The sequence below is a fragment of the Orcinus orca genome, chromosome 21, assembly GCF_937001465.1.
Source record: "Orcinus orca chromosome 21, mOrcOrc1.1, whole genome shotgun sequence".
Lineage (NCBI taxonomy): Eukaryota > Metazoa > Chordata > Mammalia > Artiodactyla > Delphinidae > Orcinus > Orcinus orca.
Genome location: NC_064579.1, coordinates 4,928,792 through 4,952,660, shown reverse-complemented (window position 1 = coordinate 4,952,660; position 23,869 = coordinate 4,928,792). Strand labels below are relative to the sequence as shown.

The 23,869-nt window shown below is 36.3% G+C and overlaps 1 protein-coding gene and 1 pseudogene across 14 annotated transcripts in view; one reads left to right on the top strand and one right to left on the bottom strand.

Annotated features, from left to right (window-relative positions):
- ADAM32 (ADAM metallopeptidase domain 32) overlaps positions 1-23,869 on the top strand; it is a 159,792-nt gene that overhangs the window by 79,208 nt on the left and 56,715 nt on the right. For all 14 annotated transcript variants that reach the window (XR_007474639.1, XM_033415009.2, XM_049704279.1 and 11 more), the window contains 2 exons: positions 9,842-9,934; positions 11,587-11,785. Coding sequence is in view for 13 of the 14 variants with exons in the window: in XM_033415009.2 (XP_033270900.2) it covers positions 9,842-9,934; positions 11,587-11,785 (292 nt within the window). In the remaining variant the exon portion in view is untranslated. The remainder of the gene's footprint in view (positions 1-9,841; positions 9,935-11,586; positions 11,786-23,869) is intronic.
- On the bottom strand, positions 17,739-18,277 carry LOC105748841 (60S ribosomal protein L39-like; annotated as a pseudogene).

Sequence of the window (23,869 nt, the reverse complement as noted above, 5' to 3'; positions counted from 1 at the left end):
AAATGGCAGTAAGTACATACCTACCAATAATTACTTTAAATATAATTGTACTAAATGCTGCAATCAAAAGAAACAGAATGGCTGAATGGATAAAACAACAAGACCCATATATATATATACTGCCTACAAGAGACTTACTTCAGATCTAAAGACACATGCAGACTGAAAGTGAGGGAATCAGAAAAGGTATTCCATGCAAATGGAAATCAAAAGAAAGCTGAGGTAACAATACTTATGTCAGACAAGAGAGACTTCAAAACAAAGACTGTAAGACAAAGGACATTATATAATGATTAAGGGATCAATCCAAGAAGATGCAACATTTGTAAATATATATGCATTTAACATAGGAACACCTAAATACATAAAGCAAATATTAACAGACATAAGGGGAGAAATGGACAGTAACACAATAATAGTAGGAGACTTTAACACCTCACTTACATCAATGGACTTACCATCCAGACAGAAAATCATTAAGGAAAGACTGGTCTTAAGTGACACATAGGACCAGATGGAATTAATAGAAGTAAATATAGAACATTCCACACCAAAACAACAGAATACACATTGTTTCAGGTGCCCTGTAACATCTCCAGGGTAGATCACATGGTAGGCCACCAAACAAATCTCAGTAAATTTAAGAAAATTGAAATCATATCCAACATCTTTTCTGACTAGAATGCTATGAGACTAGGAATCAACTACAAGAAAAAAAGTACAGAAAACAGAAATATGTCAAGGCTAAACAATATACTGCTAAACAACCAATGGATCACTGAAGAAATAAATTAGGAAATTAAAAAAATACCTGTAGGCAAATGAAAGCAAAATGCAATGAACCAAAATCAATGAGACAAAGCAAAAGCAGTACTATGAGGGAAGTTTTTTAGTGATACAAGCTTACCTCAGGAAACAAGAAAAATCTCAAATAAACAACCTAATCTTACACCTAAAGTAACTAAAAAAAGAAAAAACAAAACCTAAAGTTAGTAGAGGCAAAGAAATAATAAAGATCAGAGCAGAAATAAATGAAATAGAGACTGAAAAGGTAGATTAATGAAGATAAGAGGTAGTTCTTTGAGAAAGATAAAGAAAATTGATAAACCTTTAGCCAGACTCATCAAGAAAAAGAGAGAACCCAAATCAATAAAATCAGAAATGGAAAAGAAGCTACAACCAACACCACAGAAATTCAAAGGATCATAAGATTACTGCAAACTATATGCCAGTAAAATGGACAACGTGGAAGAAATGTACAAATTCCTAGAAATGTGCACTCTCCTAAGACTGAACCAGGAAGAAACAGAAAACATGAACAGACCAATTGCCAGTAATGATATTGAATCAGTAATAATATTTTTAAAAACTACCAACAAAAAATGTCCAGGACCAGATGGCTTCACAGGTAAATTCACCAAACATTTAGAGAACAGTTAACACCTGTTCCTATGATAATAAATGACCATATATATGCATCTTTCCCTGAATTCTTTTCTGTTTATTTGTCTGTCCTTATGCCTATTCCACACTGTCTTAACTAATGCACTTTTCAGTAAGTCTTGAAAACATTGTGTGTAAATCAGCCAACTTTGGTCCTCTTTTCCAGAATAGCTTTACTATTCTGGGACCATTTTATTTCCATGTAAATTGGAGAACAGGCATGTGAATGTAGGGACTTTGATTCGAATTGTGTTGTATTCATACATCAATTTGGGGGGAATTACTTTTCTCACCAATATTAAGTCTGCCAATCTGTGCACATTGTGTATCTCTCCACTTATTCAGATCTTCTTTAGTTCTTCTATAGATTTCTTGTTTTGATAGTGTTTAAAAATTTTATTTAACAATTGTATCATTTATTTAACAATTGTATACAATTGTATCACAATTGTATTAACAATTGTATAACAATTAACAAATAAAATTTAACAAATTTTATTTAACAATTTCATACTAACAATAGTATAAAAATTACAGTGGACTTTTCTGAATTCTAGTGCTGATTAGAAGTGCTGAGAGTGGCCTTCTTTGCTTTGTTCTTATTTTTAGGGGGATAGTTTTCTGACTTTCACCATTAAATATGATATTAGATAATAAGCTTTTTTCAAAAATAGATGCCCTTTACCATATTGAGGAAATTTCCTTCTATTTCTAGTTAACTAAGAGTTTTTTTAAATTGAATAAATTTAAGTGTAATATTGTAAGCTTAAGTTGTACAGTGTGTTACTGTGATACATTTATATATTGTTATATGATTGCTGATGTAGTGATATTTATTACATTACATAATTACAGTACAATATTAGTATCTATATTCATTATATTGTGCATTAGATCTCTATGGCTTATTTATTGCTCGATACAAGTGTGTACCCTTAAATACCATCACTCTTACTCCTCTGCCTCCACAACCTCTGGTAACCAGTACTTTACTCTGTTTTTCACAGGTTTAAACATTCCACATGTAAGTGATGTCACACAGTTCTTGTCTTTCTCTGTTTGACTTATCTCGCTAGCATAATGTGCTCAAGATTCACATATGTTGTTGAAAATGGGAGGATAGCTTCCATTTTCATGGCAGAATAACATTCCATTGTGTATGTGTACCAAATTTTTTTATCCATTAATCCATTGATGGGCATTTGGGTTGTTTCCATATCTTGGTTTTTGTAAATAGCCAAGATTTATTGTGATAAATGCATATATCTCTTTGAAATTCTGTTTTCATTTCCTTTGGGTATATACCCAGAACTGGAATTGCTGGATCATATGGTAGGTCTATTTTTAATTTTTTGAGGAACCTCCATATTGTTTTCCATAGTGGACCAATTGGTTGGACCTATTTACGTTCCCACCAACAGTGTATAAGGCTTCCTTTTTCACCACATCCTTGCCAGCACCTGTTGTCTCTTGTCTTCTTCGTGATAGCCATTCTGACAGGTGTGAAGTGGTATCTCATAGTGGTTTTGATTACCATTTCTTGATGATTAGTGATGTTGAGCATCTTTTCATGTGCCTGTTGGCCATCTGTATGTCTTTAGAAAAATGTGTATTTAGTTCTTCTGCCCCTTTTTAAATTGGAGTGTTTTTTTGTTGTTGTTAACAAATTGAGTAAGTTCTTTATATAGTTTGAATATTAACCCCTTATCTGATATATGGTTTGCAAAAATTTTCTCCCATCATGTAGGGTTTTTTTTCTATTTTGATAATTGTTTCTTTTGAGGTGCAGAAGTTTTTGAGTTTGATGTCCCATTTGTTGTTTTTTCTTTTGTTGTTTGTCCATTTGGCATCACACTCCAAAATTTATACCCAAGACTAGTATCAATGAGGTTTTTCCCTACATTTTTTTCTAGGAGTTTCATGGTATCAGACCTTATGTTTAAGTCTTTGATCCACTTTGAGTTAATTTTTCTGGGTAATGTGGGATAGTAGTCATTGTCATTGTTTTGCATGTGTTTCTCTAGTTTTCCCAGTTGTTGAAGAGAGTATCCTTTCCTCATTGGTTATTCCTGACTCCCTTGTCGAATACTAGTTGACCATATATGCCGTGGTTTAGTTTTGGGCTTTCTATTCTGTTTAATTGGTTTACATGTCTATTTTTGTCCCAGTACCATACTGGTGTTTGTTTGTTTGTTTTATTATATAAGTTTCAGGTGTACAGCACTATAATTCAACATCTGTATACACTACATAGTGATCAGCACCACAAGTCTACTTACCATCCATCACCATATAGTTGACTCCCTTCACCTGTTTCTCTTACCTCCGAACCCCCTTCCCTTCTGGTAACCACTAATCTGATTTCTGCATCTAAGAGGTTTTTTGGTTTTATTTTGTTGGCTTTTTTGTGTGTGTGGTTTTTTGTTTGTTTGTTCATTTGTTTGTTTTGTTTTTAGATTTCAGATATGAATGAAATCATATGGTATCTGTCTTCCTTCATTTGACTTATCTCACTTAGCATAATACCTTCAAGGTCCATCCATGTCGCAAAAGGCAAGATTTCATTATTTTTATGGATGAGTAAGTATTCCACTGTGTATGTATACTAGGTCTTCTTTGTCCATTCATCCATCAGTGGACACTTAGGTTGTTTCCACATCTTGGCTGTTATAAATAATGCTGCAATAAGCATAGGAGGGCATATATTTTTCCTAACTAGTGTTTTTGTATTTTTTGGATGAATACCCAAAAGTGGAATAGCTAGGTTGTACGGCAATTCTTAATCTTTTGAGTAATCACCATTGTTTTTCATAGTGGCTGTACTGATTTACAGTCCCACTAACAGTGTACTAGGGTTCCCTTTTTCCATATCCTCTCCAACGTTTGTTATTTTTTCTTTTTTATAATAGTTATTCTAACAGGTGTGAGGTGATATCTCATTGTTGTTTGATTTGCATTTCCCTAATAATTAGTTATGTTGATTATCTTTTCATGTGCCTGTTGGCCATCTATATGTTTTCTTTGGAAAAATGTCTGTTCAGTTTCTGTGCCCGGTTTTTAGTCAGGTTGTTATTACTTTGTTATTGAGTTGTATAAGCTCTTTATGTATTTTGGATATTAAGCCCTTATCAGTTATATGATTTGCAAATATATTTTCATTCAGTAGGTTGCTTTTTCATTTTGAGATGGTTTTCTTTGCTGTGAAGAAGAATTTTAGCTTGATATAGTCCCATTTGTTTATTTTGCTTTTGTTTCTCTTGCCTTTGGAGTGGGTTCCACAAAAACCTTACTGAGACTGATATCAGTGAGATTATTGCCTATTTTTTCTTCTAGGAATTTTATGGATTCATGTTTTATATTCAGATTAATCCATTTTGTGTTCATTTTTGTGTATGGTGTAAGGTATTGGTCTAGTTTCTTTCTTTTGCATGTGACTGTACAGCTTTCCCAACAGCAGTTGTTGAAGAGACTCTCCTTTCTCTATTGTATATTCTTTGTTCCCTCATTGTAAGTTTATTGTCTGCGTATGTATGGGTTTACTTTTGTACTCTCAGTTCTGGTCCATTGATCTGTGAGTCTGTTTTTGTGCTAGTACCATCCTGTTTTGCTTATTGTGGCTTTGTAGGAAACAAAATATACTGTTTTGATTACTGTAGCTTTGTAGGAAACAGTCATCCCTTGATATCTACAGGGGATTGGTTCTAGGACCCTTAAGGTATACCAAAATCCATGGATGTTCAAATCCCTTTTATAAAATGCCATATAACCTACCCACATACTCCCATATACTTTAAATCATCTCTAGATTACTTATAATACCTAATACAATGTAAGTGATATGTAAATAGTTGTAAATAAAATGTAAATGCTATGTAAATAGTTGCCAGAATGCAGCAAATTTAAGTTTTGCTTTTTGGAACTTTCTGGATTTTTTTCTGAATATTTTCAATCTAAGGTTGGTCGAATGCATGGATTGAGCACCCACAGATATGGAGGACCAGCTGTAATTTGAAATCAAGGAGTATGATACTTTCAGCTTTGTTCTTCTTTCTCAAAATTGATTTGACTGTTGGGGATCTTTTGTGCTTTCACACACACATAGTTTTTATTACTATGGCTTTGTCAGAAGCATGATACCCCCAGTTTTGTGTTTTTTTTTTTTTTCTTCTCAGAATCACAATTTGGAGTCTTGAGTTTCCACACAGATTTTAGGATTGTTTTCTCTATTACTGTGAGAAATACCTTTGGCATTTTTACAGGGATTATGTTGAATCTGTAGGTGGCTTTGGGTACTATAGCCATTTTAACAATATTAATTCTTCCAATCCATGAACATGGGGTATCTTTCCATTTCTTCATGTCTTCTTTGATTTCCTTCAGCAGAGTTTTGTGGTTTTCATTATGCAGATCTTTCGCTTTCTTGGTTAAAATTATTCCTAAATATTTTATTGTTTTTCATGCTATTGTGAATGGGATGGTTTTTTTTTTTTTAATTTCTCTGTCAGATGCTTCATTATTAATGTAAAGGAATGTGATTGATTTCTGTATGTTGATTTCGTATCTTGCCACTTTACTGAAATCATTGGTTAATTCAAAGTTTTTTGACTGGTTCTTTGAGATTTTCTGTATGTAGGATCATATCATTAGCAAATAACCACAGTTTTACTTCTTCTCTTTTTATTTGGATGACTTTAATTTTTTTTTTGTCTTGACCAGTTGCTCTAGCTAGGTCTTCCAGTACTAAACTGAATAGGCATATTGAGAGAGGACGTTATTGCCGTGTTCTTGATCTTAGGGGAAATGCTTTCAATTTCTCTCCATTAAGTATAATCTTAGCTGAGAATTCTTTTTTTTTTTTTTTTTTTTGGTGGTACGCGGGCCTCTCACTGTTGTGGCCTCTCCCGTTGCGGAGCAACAGGCTCTGCACGCACAGGCTCAGCGGCCATGGCTCACGGGCCCAGCCGCTCCGCGGCATGTGGGATCCTCCCAGACCGGGGCACGAACCCGCGTCCCCTGCATCGGCAGGCGGACTCTCAACCACTGTGCCACCAGGGAAGCCCAGCTGAGAATTCTTAATGAAGAATTAATGTTGAATATTGCCAAGTATTTCTGTGTCTATTGAGCTGATCATATGAATTTTCTGTTTTTATTCTATTAATTATTATTATTTTTGTGTGTGTGTGGTACGTGGGCCTCTCACTGTTGTGGCCTCTCCCATTGTGGAGCACAGGCTCCGGATGTGCAGGCTCAGCGGCTGTGGCTCACGGGCCCAGCCTCTCCGCGGCATGTGGGATCTTCCCAGACCGGGGCATGAATCCGTGTCCCGTGCATCGGCAGGCGGACTCTCAACCACTGCGCCACCAGGGAAGCACTTATTCTATTATTAATATGATACGTTTCATTCATTGGTTTTTGAGTGCTAACCCAGCCATCATGCAGTCCTGAAATTAGCCTCACTTGGGTTATTTAATATATATAAATTTATATGTATATATAAAATTTAAAATTTGCCAATGTTTTGTTCAGGATTATGGCACTTATTTTAACAAGGGAATTGTCTGTAGTTTTATCTTTTCTTGCAATCTTTTCTTCTGGTTTTGGTGTCAGGGTAATTCTGGACTCATAAAATGAGTTGGAACGTGCTCCCTTACCCCTACTTTCTGAAAGAATTTGTTTAATATTGGTATTATTCCTATTTATTTATTGTGGAAGAGCACTTAAGAGGAGATTTACCCCTGTAAATCTAAGCCCCTAGAAGTTTTATAGTTTGGATTTTAGTTTTAGGCTTATGACCCATTTGAGTTATTATTTTTTTGTGTGTGTGTGAGAAAGGTGTAGGGTCAGTGTCTAGAGTCATTATTTTCCTTGTGAATGCCCAAGTTGTTCCAACACCATTTATTGATAATTCTCCATTGAGTTGCATTTACTCCATTAACAAAGGTTTTGTTATCTCTATGTAGTTCTGTTTCTGGGGTCTCCATTTTGTTCTAAGCTCGTTGTCTATTCTTTTGTGCATACTACACTGCCACTATTACAGTTTTTATTAAGTTTTGAAGCTGGGTATTTTTGGTCCTTCAATTTTCCTCCTCCTCTTCCTCCTCCTCTTCCTCTTCTGCCTCTTCTTTTTCTTCTTCCTTCTCTTCCTCAGCATTAGGTTGTCTCCTCTGAGTCTTTTGCCTTTCCATATAAACTTTAGAATCAGTTTGACTATGTCCACAAAATAATTGCTGGGTTTTTTTATTGTAATTGCACTGAATCTCTACATCAAGTTGTGAGGAACTGACATTTTAACAATATTTAGTCTTCCTATCCATGAACATGGACTATCTCTCCATTTATTTATACCTTCTCTGATTTTCTTCATCAAGTTTTGTAGTTTTTCTCATATTGATCCTGTAAAATTTTGTTAGGACTATTCCCAAGTACTTCATTGTTTTGGTGCTAATGCAAATGGTATTGTGGTTTTTATTTCAAATTTTTATTTTTCATTGTTGGTATAAAGGAAAACAATTTCCAGCAACCTTGCTATAATTGTTTATTAGTCACAGGAGGCTTTTACTGTTATTGTTCTTTGGCTAATTATTTGGTATTTTCTTTACATAGGCAGTCATGTAATCTATGGATAAAAATAGTTTTTGTTTCTTTCCCACCTGTATATTTTCACTTCATTTTCTAGTCTTATTGCATTAGCTAGGACTTCCAGTAAGATGCTGAAGGGAGTGGTGAGAGGGGGCATCCTTGCCTTGTTTCTTTTTTAGGAGGAAAGCTTATAGTTTCTCACCATAACTGTGATATTAGCCACAGATTTTTTTCTAGATGTTACCAAATTGAAGAAGTTCTCTCTATTCCTAGTTTGCTAACATTTTGTATAAGTGCATTTGGATTTCGTCAAGTGCTTTTCCTACAGCAATTTTTATGGTCACTGATTTTTATTCTTCAGCCTGTCAGTATGATGGATTATATTAATGGATGTTTGCATAATAAACCAGCCTTGCATACTTGTGATAAATCCCATTTGGTTGTAGTATATAATTATTTTTGCACATTGTTGGATTCAATTTCCTAATTTTTTGTTGAGGATTTTTGCATCTATGTTTATGAGATCTATTTATTGATTGATTGATCTGTAGATTTATTGATGAGGTCTACAGATTTATTGATATGTAATGTTACTTTGTCTGGGCTTGATATTAGGCTAATACTGACCTCATAGAATGAGTTAGGAAGCATCACATATCAGTGCTGGGAGAGTAATATGGCTGCGATTCCATGGCATAAAAGCAGTAGAAGCTCCATGTTTAATGCTTCTCCTGGATTCTGTCCTCAGTGCTTTTTCTCTTGACTGATTTTAATTTGTATCCTTTCCATATAATAAACCATAACTGAGAGTATAACAGCTTTCAGTGAGTTCTGTGAGTTCTTCCAGTAAATTTTATAAAACCTGAGGGTGGTTTTGGGAATCCACTGAACTTGAGATTGGTGAAAGAAATGAGGACAGTCTTGGGGACTGTTCTCTCTAACTTTGCAGTGGGTCTAAACTCTACCCACCCTTTTTTCCCCCAGCTTTACTGAGGTATGATTAACAAATAAAAACTGCATATATTTAAGGTGTACAGGTATACAATGTGATGTTTTCGTATATGTACACATTGTGAGATGATTCCTGCATCAAACCAGTTTACATATACATCATCTCACACAGTTATCATTTTTTGGTTTGCTGAAAATACTTCTACTTCTTAGCAAATTTCAAGTATGCAATACAGTATTGTTAACTGTAGTCATCAAGCTGTACATTAGATCCTGAGAAATAACTCATCTCATAAATGAAAGTTTGTACCCTTTTTTTTTTTTTTTTGGCGGTACGCGGGCCTCTCACTGTTGTGGCCTCTCCCATTGTGGAGCACAGGCTCCGGACGCGCAGGCTCAGCGGCCATGGCTTATGGGCCCAGCCGCTCCGCGGCACGTGGGATCTTCCCGGACTGGGGCACGAACCCTCATCCCCTGCATCGGCAGGTGGACTCTCAACCACTGCGCCACCAGGGAAGCCCTGAAAGTGTGTACCCTTTGATCAGTGTCTCCCCTTTCCTCTCACCTTTCAGGCACTGGTAACTACCATTCTACACTCTGTTCTATTATTCAATTTCTTTAAAAAGTTGTTTTATATGTTTTGCCCAGTTTTCTAGTTGAATAAGAATTAGTAAGGTACCAGTTACTCTGTTGTGACCTGAAGTAAAAATGACACCTTAGTATTGTAATTGTTTAGAGATGCAAAAATCTATAAATGTTGACAGCATGCATATTTTTACCCCACAAATAAAAAAATAAGCACAGCTCCTGACAAAGTTTATATTACTTCCATGATGTATTTTTACTTGTGCCTTCCACTCATTTATAGCAATGTGGACCTGATAGCTGTTGTAATCCTCGAACTTGTGTGCTGAAACCAAATACACAGTGTGATAGAGGCTCATGCTGCAACAACTGTCAAGTAAGATTTTAGTTTATTACTATCTTCTAAGTATATAATGAATTATGTCTTGGATACTTTAGAATACATAGACACTTAGCTGTTAAGTCAAAGTAAATGACCTTTCATGTAAAGAAAAAAATACTAAATTCAGCATGATGTTTCTGATTTTATGAGTTATAGTTGGATGTTGAGGCCTCCTTATAATGCCATTATTCTCCCTAATGATGCTATTGTTTTTAAGTCTTTTTTTTTTTTACTCTAGTTCAACAGAATTCCTTTATTCTATTTTTAAAATGTCCTACTGTTTTTAAGTCTTGACTGAGAGCTATTACAGAATTTTTTGATACAGAAGATCACCACTAAAAGGGACTGTTTTCATTTATTTTATCCATTTTTTTTTTTTTTTTTTTTTTTTTTTTTTTAATGGTACGCGGGCCTCTCACTGTTGTGGCCTCTCCCGTTGCGGAGCACAGGCTCTGGACGCGCAGGCCCAGCGGCCATGGCTCACGGGCCTAGCCGCTCCGCGGCATGTGGGATCTTCCTGGAATGGGACACGAACCCATGTCCCCTGCATCGGCAGGCGGACTCTCAACCACTGCACCACCGGGGAAGCTCCCAATATTTATATTTTTGTGAATAAAAGTTATATTTTAGGTTGTGATGGGTATCTGTAAGTATGTAACTGAAAGATACAGCAATTTTCCATAAATGCATAAATAATGAAACTCACTAGATGTAACACTTTCCAAATGCTACGTGTTAGCACAAAATTTAAACTATGAATTTGTTATACAAAGATCATCTGACTTAAATGTCACATTTTAGCTTATATGGTGAAGATGATGATTCCTGTCCCCTGTTTTACTTTTCAGCTCTTCCAACATATGTGTGACAGATTCGTCACATGAGAACCCCTCTATTGAACAATCTGCCACTGTTCTGTGTTCTTCACTATCCTTTGACTGATGTGGTTTTATGTTATTTTTCTCCTAGAATCTTATCGTGGTTAATTCTTACCTCCATAATCTTTTTAGCGTGAACTGGAAGTCATCAATTAAGAAGTATGAGATAAATGCCCAGTTAAGATTCTTTATATAAAATTTCAGAATAGTATACATGAAAGTGTTAATTAACCATAGGATAATTCAGGAGAAAAATTACAATTGGGTTCCTTCTTTTCTGAGACATCAGTAGTTGACCTGCCTCTTTTAATCACTCTTTGGTTTCCCACTGTTCATTCTCAGTTATTTAGGTTTCACATTTTCATAGAATTACAGATATTCCATACTTAAAAACTATGGTTTGAATAAGTATATTTTATTTGGAAATTATCTAAATTTCATAATTTTTGCCCCAAAGGAATAATTATCCCAAGCTAAAAGCTACTTTTTCTCCCTTCTACCAAAGCACAAACAAAACTTGGGCTCTCATTATATCATATTTGTGTTATCCTTTTCCTTGTACATATGTCTTATCTCCTGTTTTGGTTGATAACATTCAATTTTTTTCAATATGATTATCGTAAGGCTTTATAACAAGAAGATAGAGACATTAATGAATAAGTACATCATCAAACTATAAATAGAATTAGAGCAATTTTAAAATAAATATTGATGAACACAACAACCTTATATATAATGCTTTAATTTTTATGTTTTAATTTCTATTAGCTTATGCAAGCAGGTGCTGTATGTAGGCCCATTGCGCATCCTGAATGTGATGTTCCTGAGGTTTGTAATGGAAGCTCAGGAAGCTGTCCGGCTGATATAACTATACACAATGGACACAAATGTAAAGGAGGAAAAGCTTTTTGTTTTGATGGAGGCTGCCAAGATCTTGATGCACGTTGTGAGAGCATATATGGAAAAGGTATTGTATTGTAACATCTATGTAGTTGGTGCTCAGTATTTTTATTAACATTACCAAGACAATGGACAATTATATATATTTAAATTCTTTATTCTGTTTAACTCTCTATTTTTAGTTTTTTGAGCTTATTAAGGTATAAATGAGAAAAATATGTTTAAGGTGTACAACGTAATGTTTTGATATACATATACGTTGTGAAGTAATTGCCACAGTCATCTACTTAGCATACTCATTGCATATGTATACCCAGGAATAGGCTTACTGGATCATAAGGTAGTGCATTTAAATTTTTGAGAAGGCTGTCTACTGTTTTCCATAATGGCTGTACCAATTTTCATTCCCACCAACAGTATATAAAAGTTTCCTTTTCTCCACATCCTTGTTAATACTTATTATCTTTTTCTTTTTGATAACAACTATCCTAAAAGCTGTGAGTTGTGGTTTTGATTTTCATTTCCCTGATGATTAGTGATGTTGAGCTCCTTTTCACGTATCTGATGGTCATTTGTATGTCTTTTATTTCAAGAAATGTCCATTTAGGTCCTGTGCTATTTTTATTTTTATTTATTTATTTATTTATTTATTTATTTATTTATTTATTTATTTGCGGTACGCAGGCCTCTCACCGCTGTGGCCTCTCCCGTTGCGGAGCACAGGCTCCGGACGCGCAGGCTCAGCGACCATGGCTCACAGGCCTAGCCGCTCCGCGGCACGTGGGATCTTCCCGGACCGGGGCACGAACCTGTGTCCCGTGCATCGGCAGGCGGACTCTCAACCACTGCACCACCAGGGAAGCCCCTCCTGTGCTATATTTAGATCTCATTATTTGTCTTTTTTATTGAGCTGTATGAGTAACATATATTTTGGAGATTAATCCCTTATCAGATATATGGTTTACTAATATTTTCTCCCATTCTGTAGGTTTCATTTTTGCTTTGTTGATTGTTTCCTTTGCTGAGAAGTTTTTTAGTTTTATGCAGTCCCACTTATCTATTTTTGTCCAGTTTAGTTTCCAAGAGCTTTCTCCCTATGTTTTCTTCTAGTAGATTTGTAGTTTCAGGTAAGTTTAAGTCACCTCAACCACCTGCTTTATTGAGATACAATTGGCATATAACATTGTGTAACTTTTAGTTGTACAGCGTATTGATTTGGTACTTTTATATATTTCAGGATCATTACCTCCATAGTGTTAGCTAAACATCCGTTATGTCACATAATTACCATTTCTTTTTCATGGTGAGAACATTTAAGATCTACTGTCTTAGCAACTTGGCTAATTCTTGTCAAATATTAGTTTGAGAACCCCTCTATTGAATAATCTGAGAGTCTTAATGCATTTCTATGGCTTTATGGGAAGTTTACTATAACTAGTTGCTGGAGGAAGAAAAAATTAAGGCCTGGTACAGATGAGTCTGCTCAGTATTTGACACCATTTGGAAGTGGATTCCCTCCACATAATTATAACCTCTCTCAGAGGTGTTTTTGAAAAATGATGTAGGAAAATTCTCTTATTGTGTAGAATCCTAGCAGTGTATGTGGTTTCCTACTTTGTCCGAAAGAGAGAAATTCAGAGGCAGTATTGATATTTGACAGTGACTAATCATGTGCAATTAATTAGGACTTGAAAAAAATAATATTAAAAAATTGATAACAAGAAGTTCTAGAGAAGGTGTATGTGGTTGTGCCTGTCAGGTAAAGCAGGGAATGTGAAGATATTTGTGTTGCATGTAAAGTTCAACACAGGACATGCCACATAGAGGAGGCTATGTATAATCAGATAAATAACATTATCTGTCCTGTGAATGCTAGCATTTTTTCCCAGGTACCCTAGTACTTTCATAGCGAATCCACGTACAAAGAGTTTATGGCTGCAGGGATGGAGACAATGTGTGGGTTCAAAAATAGAATTTCCCTCAGCAAGATGATCTGATTACTTTTGTTGCTTGGTTAACAACCATGGGCTAAGTCAACAGCAATGGGCCAAAATTCAGATTCTGATATAGCACAATGCTGTGACAGACTGGCCAGCCACTGTGCCAACTTGATGACGTTAGATCTCTCCCAACATATAAAGGGCAGCAGTTTCCTCTCATTGGAATAGAGACATAACGTGGATATGGATTTACCTTTCAGATATCATATTTCTACTAGCAGCATTAACCACGAACTTTTAAAAATTGGGATATAATTATGTAAAGTGAACTTCATAGATCTGAAGTGTATATTTTGATGTAATCCTCACTTCAATTAAAGAGTAGAAAATTTTCATCAGCTCAGTAAGTTCCTTTCTATCTCTTTTCAGTCAGTTCCTTTAAGGCAATAATGGTTATCTTTCCTATTATCATATGTTAATTTTACCTGTTCTTGAACTTCATATAAATGAAGTATTTCATCATATGAGTATTCTACAGATAGTTTTTACATTCTCATATTTATGGACACTTGGATTGTTTCTAGGTTTCTTTTCTATTATGAATAGAGGTGTTATGAGGCTTCATATATGTCTTTTTGTAAATATATGTTTCTGTTTCTCCTGAGTAAAGATTTTGGAGTGGAACTGCTGTCTTAAGAGTAGCTGTATGCTTAATTTTATGAGAAACCTGCTCACTGTTTTCTAAAGACATTATACTACTTCTTATCTCTACCAGCAACATGAGAACTTCAGTTGCTCCATGTTCTTGGTGACATTTGATGTTGTGAGTCTTTTTAATTTTAGTAAAATGTAAATGTAAATGTAAAATGGTAGTTGATTCTGGCTTTAATTTGCATTTCTATCATGATTGATATCAAAGATGTTGAGCACATTATTTGCTGCTTATTGACTACATATATGATATATGGAATATATATATTTTCCGTTTGTAGTGTTCGTTCACATCTTTGCCCATTTTTAATTGGGTTTTTGCCTTTTTATTATTTATATGTATAATTTATACGTTCTATATTCAAATGCATTTTAAGATATAAGTATTGTATTTTTTCCCAATATGCAGTTTCCCATGTACATTTTTAATGGTGATTTTTGATAAGAAAACTTTAATTTTGAGGAAGTTTAGTTCATCAAAATTTTCTATAGTTTTTCTAAGAAGTATTTGCCTACTCCAAAGTCATCCACATATTTTCCTGTTTTTCTCTGAGGTTTTGATTTAACTTTTATTTTTATTTATTTAAACTTTTCAAAAATTTTTATTGGAGTGTAGTTGATTTACAGCATTCTGTTAGTTTCACGTGTACTGTAGAGTGAATCTGTTATACGTATATGTATATCTACTCTTTTTTAAATTCTTTTCCCATATGTGCTATTACAGAGTATGGAGTAGAGTTCCTTGTGCTATTCAGTAGGTCCTTATTAGTTATCTACTTTATATATAGTAGTGTGTATATGTCTGTTCCAATCTTCCAGTTTATCCCTCCCCTGCCCCTTACCCCCTGGAAACCATAAGTTTATTTTCTACATCTGTAACTCTATTTCTGTTTTGTAGATAAATTCATTTGTAACCTCTTCCATATATAAGTGATATCATATGACATTTGTCTTTCTGTGTCTGACCCACTTCACTCAGTATGACAATCTCTAGGTCCATCTTTGTTGCTGGAAATGACATTATTTTGTTCTTTTTTATGGCTGAGTAATATTCCATTGTATATATGTGCCACATCTTCTTTACCCATTCCTCTGTTGATGGACATTTAGGTTGCTTCCATGTCCTGGCTATTGGCTATTGTGAATAGTATGCTGCAGTGAACATTGGGGTGCATGTATCTTTTTGAATTATGGTTTTCTCCAGATACATGCCCAGGACTGGTATTGCTGGATCATATGGTAGCTCTATTTTCAGTTTTTTAAGGAACCTCCATACTGTTCTCCGTAGTGGCTGTACCAGTTTTCATTCCCACCAACAGTGTAGGAGGGTTCCCTTTTCTCCAGACCCTCTCCAGCACTTATTGTTTGTAGATTTTTGATGATGGCCATTTTGACCTCTGTGTGGTGATACCTCATTGTAGTTTTGATTTGTATATCTATAATAATTACTGATATTGAGCATCTTTTCATGTGCTTTTTAACCATCTGTATGTCTTCTTTGGAGAAATGTCTATTTAGATCTTCCACCCATTTTTTGATTGGTTTTTTTTTTTTTTCTGATATTGAGCTGCCTGAGCTGTTTGTATATTTTAGAGATTAATCCCTTGTTGGTGGCTTCATTTGCAAATATTTTCTCCCATTCTGAGGGTTGTCTTTTACTTTTGTTTACCATTTCCTTTGCTGTGCAAAAGCTTTTAAGTTTAATTAGGTCCCATTTGTTTATTTTTATTTCCATTACTCTAGGAGGTGGATTGAAAAAGATCTTTCTGCGATTTATGTCAGAGAGTGTTCTCCCTATGTTTTTCTCAAAAGTTTTATAGTATCCGGCCTTACGTTTAGGTCTTTAATACATTTTGAGTTTATTTTTGTGTATGGTGTTTGGGTGTGTTCTAATTTCATTCTTTTACATGTAGCTGTCCAGCTTTCTCAGCACCACTTATTGAAGAGACTGTCTTTTCTCCACTGTATATTCTTGCCTCGTTTGCTGTAGATTAGGTGAACATAAGTGTGTGGATTTATTTCTGGACTTTCTATCCTGTTCTATTGATCTATATATCTGTTCTTGTACCAGTACCACACTGTTTTGATGACTGTAGCTTTGTAGTATAGTCTGAAGTCAGGGAGCCTGATTCCTCCAGCTTTGTTTTTCTTTCTCAAGATTGCTTTGGCCAGTCAGGGTCTTTCCTGTTTCCATACAAATTGTAAAATGTTTTGTTCTAATTCTGTGAAAAATGCCATCGGCAATTTGATAGGGATTGCATTGAACCTGTAGCTTGCTTTGGGTAGTATAGTCATTTTCACAATATTGATTCTTCCAATCCAAGAACATGGTATATCTCTCCATCTGTTTGTGTCGTATTCTATTTCTTTCATCAGTATCTTATAGTTTTTGGAGTACAGGTCTCTTGCCTCCTTAGGTAGGTTTATACCTAGGCAATTTGTTCTTTTTGATGCAATAGTAAATGGGATTGTTTCCTTGATTTCTCTTTCCGATCTTTCGTTGTTAGTGTATAGGTGTGCAACAGATTTCTTTATATTAATTTTGTATCCTGCAACTTTACCTAATTCATTGATGAGCTCTAGTAATTTTCTGGTAACATCTTTAGGGTTTTCTATGTATACTATCATGTCATCTGCAAACAGTGAGAGTTTTACTTCTTTTCCAAGTTGTGTTCCTTTTATTTCTTTTTCTTCTCTGATTGCTGTGGCTAGGACTTCCAAAACTATGTGGAATAAAAGTGGCGAGAGTGGACATCCTTGACTTGTTCCTGATCTTAGAGGAAATGCTTTCTGCTTTTCACCATGGAGGATGACGTTTGCTGTGGGTTTGTCATATATGGTCTTTATTATGTTGAGGTAGGTCCTCTCTCTCCCCATATTCTGGAGTATTTTTTTTTTTATCATAAATCACTGTTGAATTTTGTCAAAAGTTCTTTCTGCATCTATTGAGATGATCATATGGTTTTTATTCTTCAATTTGTTGATGTGGTGTATCACATTGATTGATTTGCGGATATTGAAAAATCCTTTCATCCTTAGGGTAAATTCCACTTGATCATGGTGTATGATCCTTTTAATGTGTTGTTGGATTCTGTTTGCTAGTATTTTGTTGAGGATTTTTGTGTCTATGTTCATCAGTGATATGGGTCTGTAATTTTCTTTTTTTGTGATATCTTTGTCTGGTTTTGGTATCAGGATGATAGTGGCCTCGTACAATGAGCTTGGCAGTGTTCCTTCCTATGCAATTTTTTGGAAGAGTTTCAGAAGGGTAGGTGTTAACTCTTCTCTAAATGTTTGATAGAATTTGCCTGTGAAGTCATCTGGTCCTTGCCTTTTTTTTGTCGGAAGATTTTTTTTTTTCCAACAAAAGGTTTCACATATTTATTACTGAGCTACACAGTGAGCAGTGATGAGGAAAGATCAAGAAAAGAGGAGAGAGCCATTCCATTTTTCCCATCAAACACAGGCAGCTGTTCCAGACACTAGTGATGTTCTGATACGTTAAGATGCAATTGACCTTGATCACATAAATGTGTGACACGTCACGTGCGGTTCCTTATAGACCCAGCTTAGTTCTTCTCCAGTGTCTTCTCTTGGAGTTGTATCTGATTTTATTACCAGTTTTTATTCGAATTCATTGGGGAATGGGACGATTCTGCTTTCATTTTTGGCCAGGAATTGCTTGATCCTGAAAGTCTTGTGAGAAGACATAGCGAGGAGCAAATTCAACCACACATAGGATGGCAGACAAGAGAAAAGAGGAGGAAGTGAGTGGAAGGACATATTTAGAAGGCCTGTTGGAAGATTTTTAATCACAGTTTCAATTTCAGTACTTGTGGTTAGTCTGTTCATATTTTTTATTTCTTCCTGGTTCAATCTTGGAAGGTTGTATCTTTCTAAGAATTTGTCCATTTCTTCTAGGTTGTCCATTTTATTGGGCTATGGTTAGTTGCTTGTAGTAGCCTCTTATGATCCTTTGTATTCTGTGGTGTACGACTTCTCCTTTTTCATTTTTAATTTTATTGACTTGAGTCCTCTCCCCTTTTTCTTTATGAGTCTGGCTAAAGGCTTATCAATTTTGCTTATCTTTTCAAAGAACCAGCTTTCAGTTTCATTGGTCTTTGCTATTGTTTTTTTTTGTCTCTATTTCATTTATTTCTGCTCTGATATTTATGATTTCTTTCCTTCTACTAACTTTGGGTTTTGTTTCTTCTTCTTTATCTAGTTGCTTTAGGTATAAGGTTAGGTTGTTTATTTGAGATTTTTCTTATTTCTTGAGGTGAGATTGTATTGCTGTAAACTTCCTTCTTAGAAGTGCTTTTGCTGCCTTCCATAGGTTTTGGATGGTCGTGTTTTTGTTGTCTCTAGGTATTTTTAGATTTCCTCTTTGATTTCTTCAGTGGTCCATCGATTGCTTAGTAACATTGTTTAGCCTCCATGTGTTTGTGGTTTTTATAATTTCTTTTCCTGTATTTAATCTCTAATCTCATAGCATTGTGGTCAGGAAGCATACTTGATATTATTGCAATTTTCTTAAATTTACCAAGGCTTGATTTGTGACTCAAGATCTGATTATCCTGGAGAATGTTCCATGTGCACTTGACAAGAAAGTGTATACTGCTGCTTTCAGATGGAATGTCCTGTAAATATCAGTTAATCTCTCTGAACTAATGTTTCATTTAACGCTTGTGTTTTCTTATTAATATTCTGTCTGGATGATCTGTCCTTCGGTGTAAGTGCGATGTTAAAGTCCCCCATAATTATTGTGTTACTGTCGATTTTCCCTTTTATGGCTTAACATTTGCGTTATATATTGAGGTGCATGTTAGGTGCATCTGTATTTACAACTGTTACATCTTCTTCAATTGATACCTTGATCATTATGTAGTGTCCTTCCTTGTCTCTTGTAACAGTCTTTATTTTAAAGTCTATTTTGTCTGATATGAGTACTGCTACTCCAGCTTTCTTTTTATTTCCATTTGCCCCTCACTTTCAGTCTGTGTGTGTCCCTAGGTCTGAAATGGCTCTCTGGTAGACAGCATATATATGGGTCTTGTTTTTGTATTTATTCAGCCAGTCTGTGTCTTTTGGTTGTAGCGTTTAATTCATTTACATTTAAGGTAATTATCAATATGTATGTTTTTATTGCCATTTTCTTAATTGTTTTGTGTTTGTTTTTGTCGGTCTCTTTTCTTCCCTTCCTCTTTTGTTCTCTTCTCTTGTGTTCCCACTTAGAGAAGTTCCTTTAGCATTTGTTGTAAAGCTGGTTTGATGGTGCTGAATTCTCTTAGCTTTTGCTTGTCTGCAAAGCTTTTGATTTCTCCATCAAATCTAATGAGAGCCTTGCTACATAGAGTATTCTTGGTTGTAAGGTTTTTCCCTTTCATCACTTTAAAGATATCATGCCACTCCCTTTTGGCCTGCAGGTTATCAGCTGAAAAATCAGCTGATAACCTTATGGGGATTCCCTTGTGTGCTATCTGTTGCTTTTCCCTTGCTGCTTTTAATATTTTTTTCTTTGTATTTAATTTTTGTTAGTTTGATTAATATGTGTCTTGATGTGTTTCTCCTTGGGTTTATCCTGTGTGGGACTCTGCACTTCCTGGACTTGGGTGACTATTTCCTTTCCCACGTTAGGGAAGTTTTCAACTGTAATCTCTTCAAATATTTTGTCAGTCCCTTTCTCTTTCTCCTCTTCTTCGGGGACCCCTATAATTTGAATGTTCTTGCAATTAATGTTGTCCCAGAGGTCTCTGAGACTGTCCTTCTTTTAATTGTTTTTTCTTTATTCTGTTCTGCAGCAGTGATTTCCACCATTCTGTCTTCCAGCTCACTTATCTGTACTTCTGCCTCAGTAATTTTGCTATTGATTCCTTCTAGTGTATTTTTCATTTCAGTTATTGTATTGTTCACCACTGTTTGTTTGTTCTTTAGTTCTTCTAGGTCCTTGTTAAGCATTTCTTGTATCTTCTTGACCCGTGCCTCCATTCTTTTTCCGAGATCTTGGATCATCTTTACTATCATTATTCTGAATTCTTTTTCTGCTAGATTGCCTATTTCCTCTTCATTTAGGAGAGGCTTTTACCTTACTTCTTCATCTGCAACATATTTCTCTGTCATCTTATTTTATCTAACTTACTGTGTTCGAAGTCTCCTTTCTACAGGCTGCAGGATCGTAGCTCCTCTTGCTTCTGGTGTCTGCCCCCTGGTGGTGGAGGTTGGTCCAGGGGCTTGTGTAGGCTTCCTGATGGGAGGGGCTGGTGCCTGTTCTCTGGTGGGTGGAGCTGGGTCTTGTCCCTCTGGTGGGCAGGTCCTTGTCCAGGGGTGTGTTTTGGGGTGTCCAGGAGCTTAGTATGACTTTAGACAGCCTGTCTGCTGATGGGGGGGCTGTATTCCTGTCTTGCTGGTTGTTTGGCCTGAGTAGTTCTAGCACTGGAGCTTGCAGGTTGTTGGGTGGGGCTGGGTCTTGGTGCCAAGATGGGGATCTCCAGGAGAGGTCATGCCAATTAATATTCCTGGGCGGTCCTGCAGCCATAAGTCAGTGCTTCCCCCCTGGGGGCTTGGGTTTGACCCCTGTTTGGAGAACTAAAGTCCTGAAAGCTGTGCTGTGCAACCAAATAAACAAAATAAAACAGAGAAACTAAAACCAAGAAAAACAATAAAAACAATCCAAAAAAAATCCCCAATGAAAACAAAAAAAAACCAATTAAACAACCAAACAAAAAAACCAAAACAAACAATAAATAATAAACTAAGAAAACAAACAACAACAAAAAAACAAAACCACCCAAAACAAAAAATACCCCAGAAAATTTTTAAAAAAAGAAATAAAACAACAACAACAACAACAAAATTCTCTGGGGCCTCTGATACCAGTGTCCTTGCCCACATGGTGAGCTACAGCCAACCTCTACCTCCCCAGGAGACACTCCAAGACCTCTAGGTAGGTCTTTGGACCCACTGTGGGCACTGTGGAGGCAGCTCAGACTTTGACCTGGCCCAGCTCCTGCATGTACATGCCCACAAAGTCCACAGCTGCTAAAGCTGGATCCGTCTCAGCCGTGGGAGCGCTCATTGTCCCTTCAGATGTTCTATAGGTGCTGGGTTTACCAAGCTGATCATGGTGGTTAATCCGTGGCTTGTGCAGCTGCAAGGAGAGATTTCAGTTCTTCTTAGTTGCACAGCCCCTGGGGCTCAGCTTTGGTTTCGGCCCCACCTCTGCATGTGGGCTACCTCAGGCATCTGCTCACTGCCCAGGCGAGTGGGAGCGAAGGCAGCAACTGGGGGCATGCTGGCCTGTTTCGGCGGGAGGGGGTGGGGCAGCGACTGACTGTGGCGTGCATGCTCACTCAGGTGGGAGGGGGATAAGGTGGAAACAACTGGGGCACGCATGCTCACTCTGGTTGGAGCCCCTCCTAGTGCCTGTGGTGGCATGGGCTGGCGTGTGGGGAGAGAGGCTGTGATGGCAGACCCGCCCTTCATGCATCACTCAACAGTGGCTCCTCACTTCTGTGGTGGTCCAGGCTTCTTCCAAGAGCATTCCCAGTTGCAGAGCTCCTCACTTCTGTCCCCTCAGGCTGTCTCCGAGCAGCCAACAGCCCTCCTCTCCCTGGGTCTGCTCTCCAAACCCCATGTTCCGGCACTGGCAGACACCCGTTTCACCCTGGGGCTTGCAGGCTGTGGCATGGACCATCTGTGTAAATCTCGCTCTGTCTTGCCTGCCACAGACTGGTTGCTGCACTTTCCTCTGATAGCCCTCGCAGCTCCCCTTCTATCTCAGCTAATTGCCCTGCCAGTGAGGGGGCTTCTCCAGTTGCGGGAACCTCTCCTCTCCTTCAACTCCTCCCAGGAGAGCAGGTCCCATCCCGTTTCCTCTTTTCTTTTTCTTCCTTCTCTCTCTTTCATCCTACCTGGTTATGCGGGGATCTTTTCTTGTCCTTTTAGGCGTCTGAGGTCCTCTGCTAGTGTTCAGCAGGTGCTTTGTGTGAATTGTTCCATTTGTAGATGTATTCTTGATATATTTGTGAGGAGAGCTGAGCTCCAGTTCCTCCTATTCCACCATCTTCACCTTGAACCTAACTTTTCTTTTAAATCATTATTTCTTGGAAAGATTATTATTTTTTCATTCCATTGATTTGCTATCTCTGTTTAAAATGAGTTGATAATATAATATAGTTCCATTTCTAGATTTCTTCTACATCAATCTGTTTATCCTTATGCTATTAATTACTGTAGTTTATAGTAAACCTTTATATATTAGGTAATATAAGTCATTCAACTTCATTTATTCTTTTTCAATACTGCTTTGGATTTTCTGAGTCCTTTTCATCTCCATATAAATTTTAACATCAGCTTGCCAATTTCTAAAAAAAAAAATTGCCTCCTAGAATTTTGATTGAGGTTGTGTCAGATTTATAGATGAATTCTGGATTATTAATATCTTAACAATATTGTGTTTTGCAACCCATGATGCTTTAAGTAGCGTTTTGTAGTTTAATGAACATATTTTTAATATCTTTATTTTACATTAATCCTAACTACATTTTAGGTTTTGGTACTATTGTAAAAAGTGTTGTTTTTATGAAGATTGGTTTTCCAATTGTTTGTTGCTAATATGTAGAAATACAATCGATTTTTGTATCTTGACCCCTTATCTGTGATCTGATATAGTAAGTCATAATGATGCCTACTAAATATAGAGAAATCTTATTCTAACTGGTCATCACAGAATAGAGAATTATACCATGATGTAGATGAACAATTGTTAAATGGAAAAAATATTATATAATAAGAATTCAGAGTACTTGCTCAGAATGAATCATCATAAGAAAAAAAATTTACATTTTGTATATTGCCTGGTAACTAATCAAACATCTAGCGCTTTCCGAGTTATTTCTTCCTATACAAATGCTGACAAAGATGATATGAAATTTACTGCTAGAAGCAAACTGACTGTATACTTTTTTGTCTAAAAAGCTATATTTCGCAGAGATCACTGGAATTTGATAATGACCCACAATACCTACCACACTGGCTCTACTAGTATTTTTTGTTGACTTTCTTGGATTTTCTACACACACACACACAATCATGTCTTCTGAGAATAAAGAACGTTTTACTTTTTATTTTCCAGTTTGTATGTTATTTACTTCTTTTTATTTCCTTACTGCACTGTATAGGGTCAACATTGAATGAAAGTAGTAAGAAATTAGTAAAACATTGTTGTGATTTAGCGATGTTCTCTTAGATGGAGAATGCTTAATATTACACTTAGTTAGATAAGTATAGTATTAGCTGTATGATAGTACCTGTAGGCTTTTCCTGCTGTCTCAGGCATGGGCACACGTGGAGCATCCGTGGAGGCAAGGCCTGGAAAGCATGTGCTTGCTGAGCAACAGTGGATCCAGGGTCTAAGGTTCTGGACAGCACACAGGACTGGTGACTGGGTGCCCATGGAGCAGCTCTGGCTCTGGGGTCTGGGGCATATGCAGCGTTTGGGG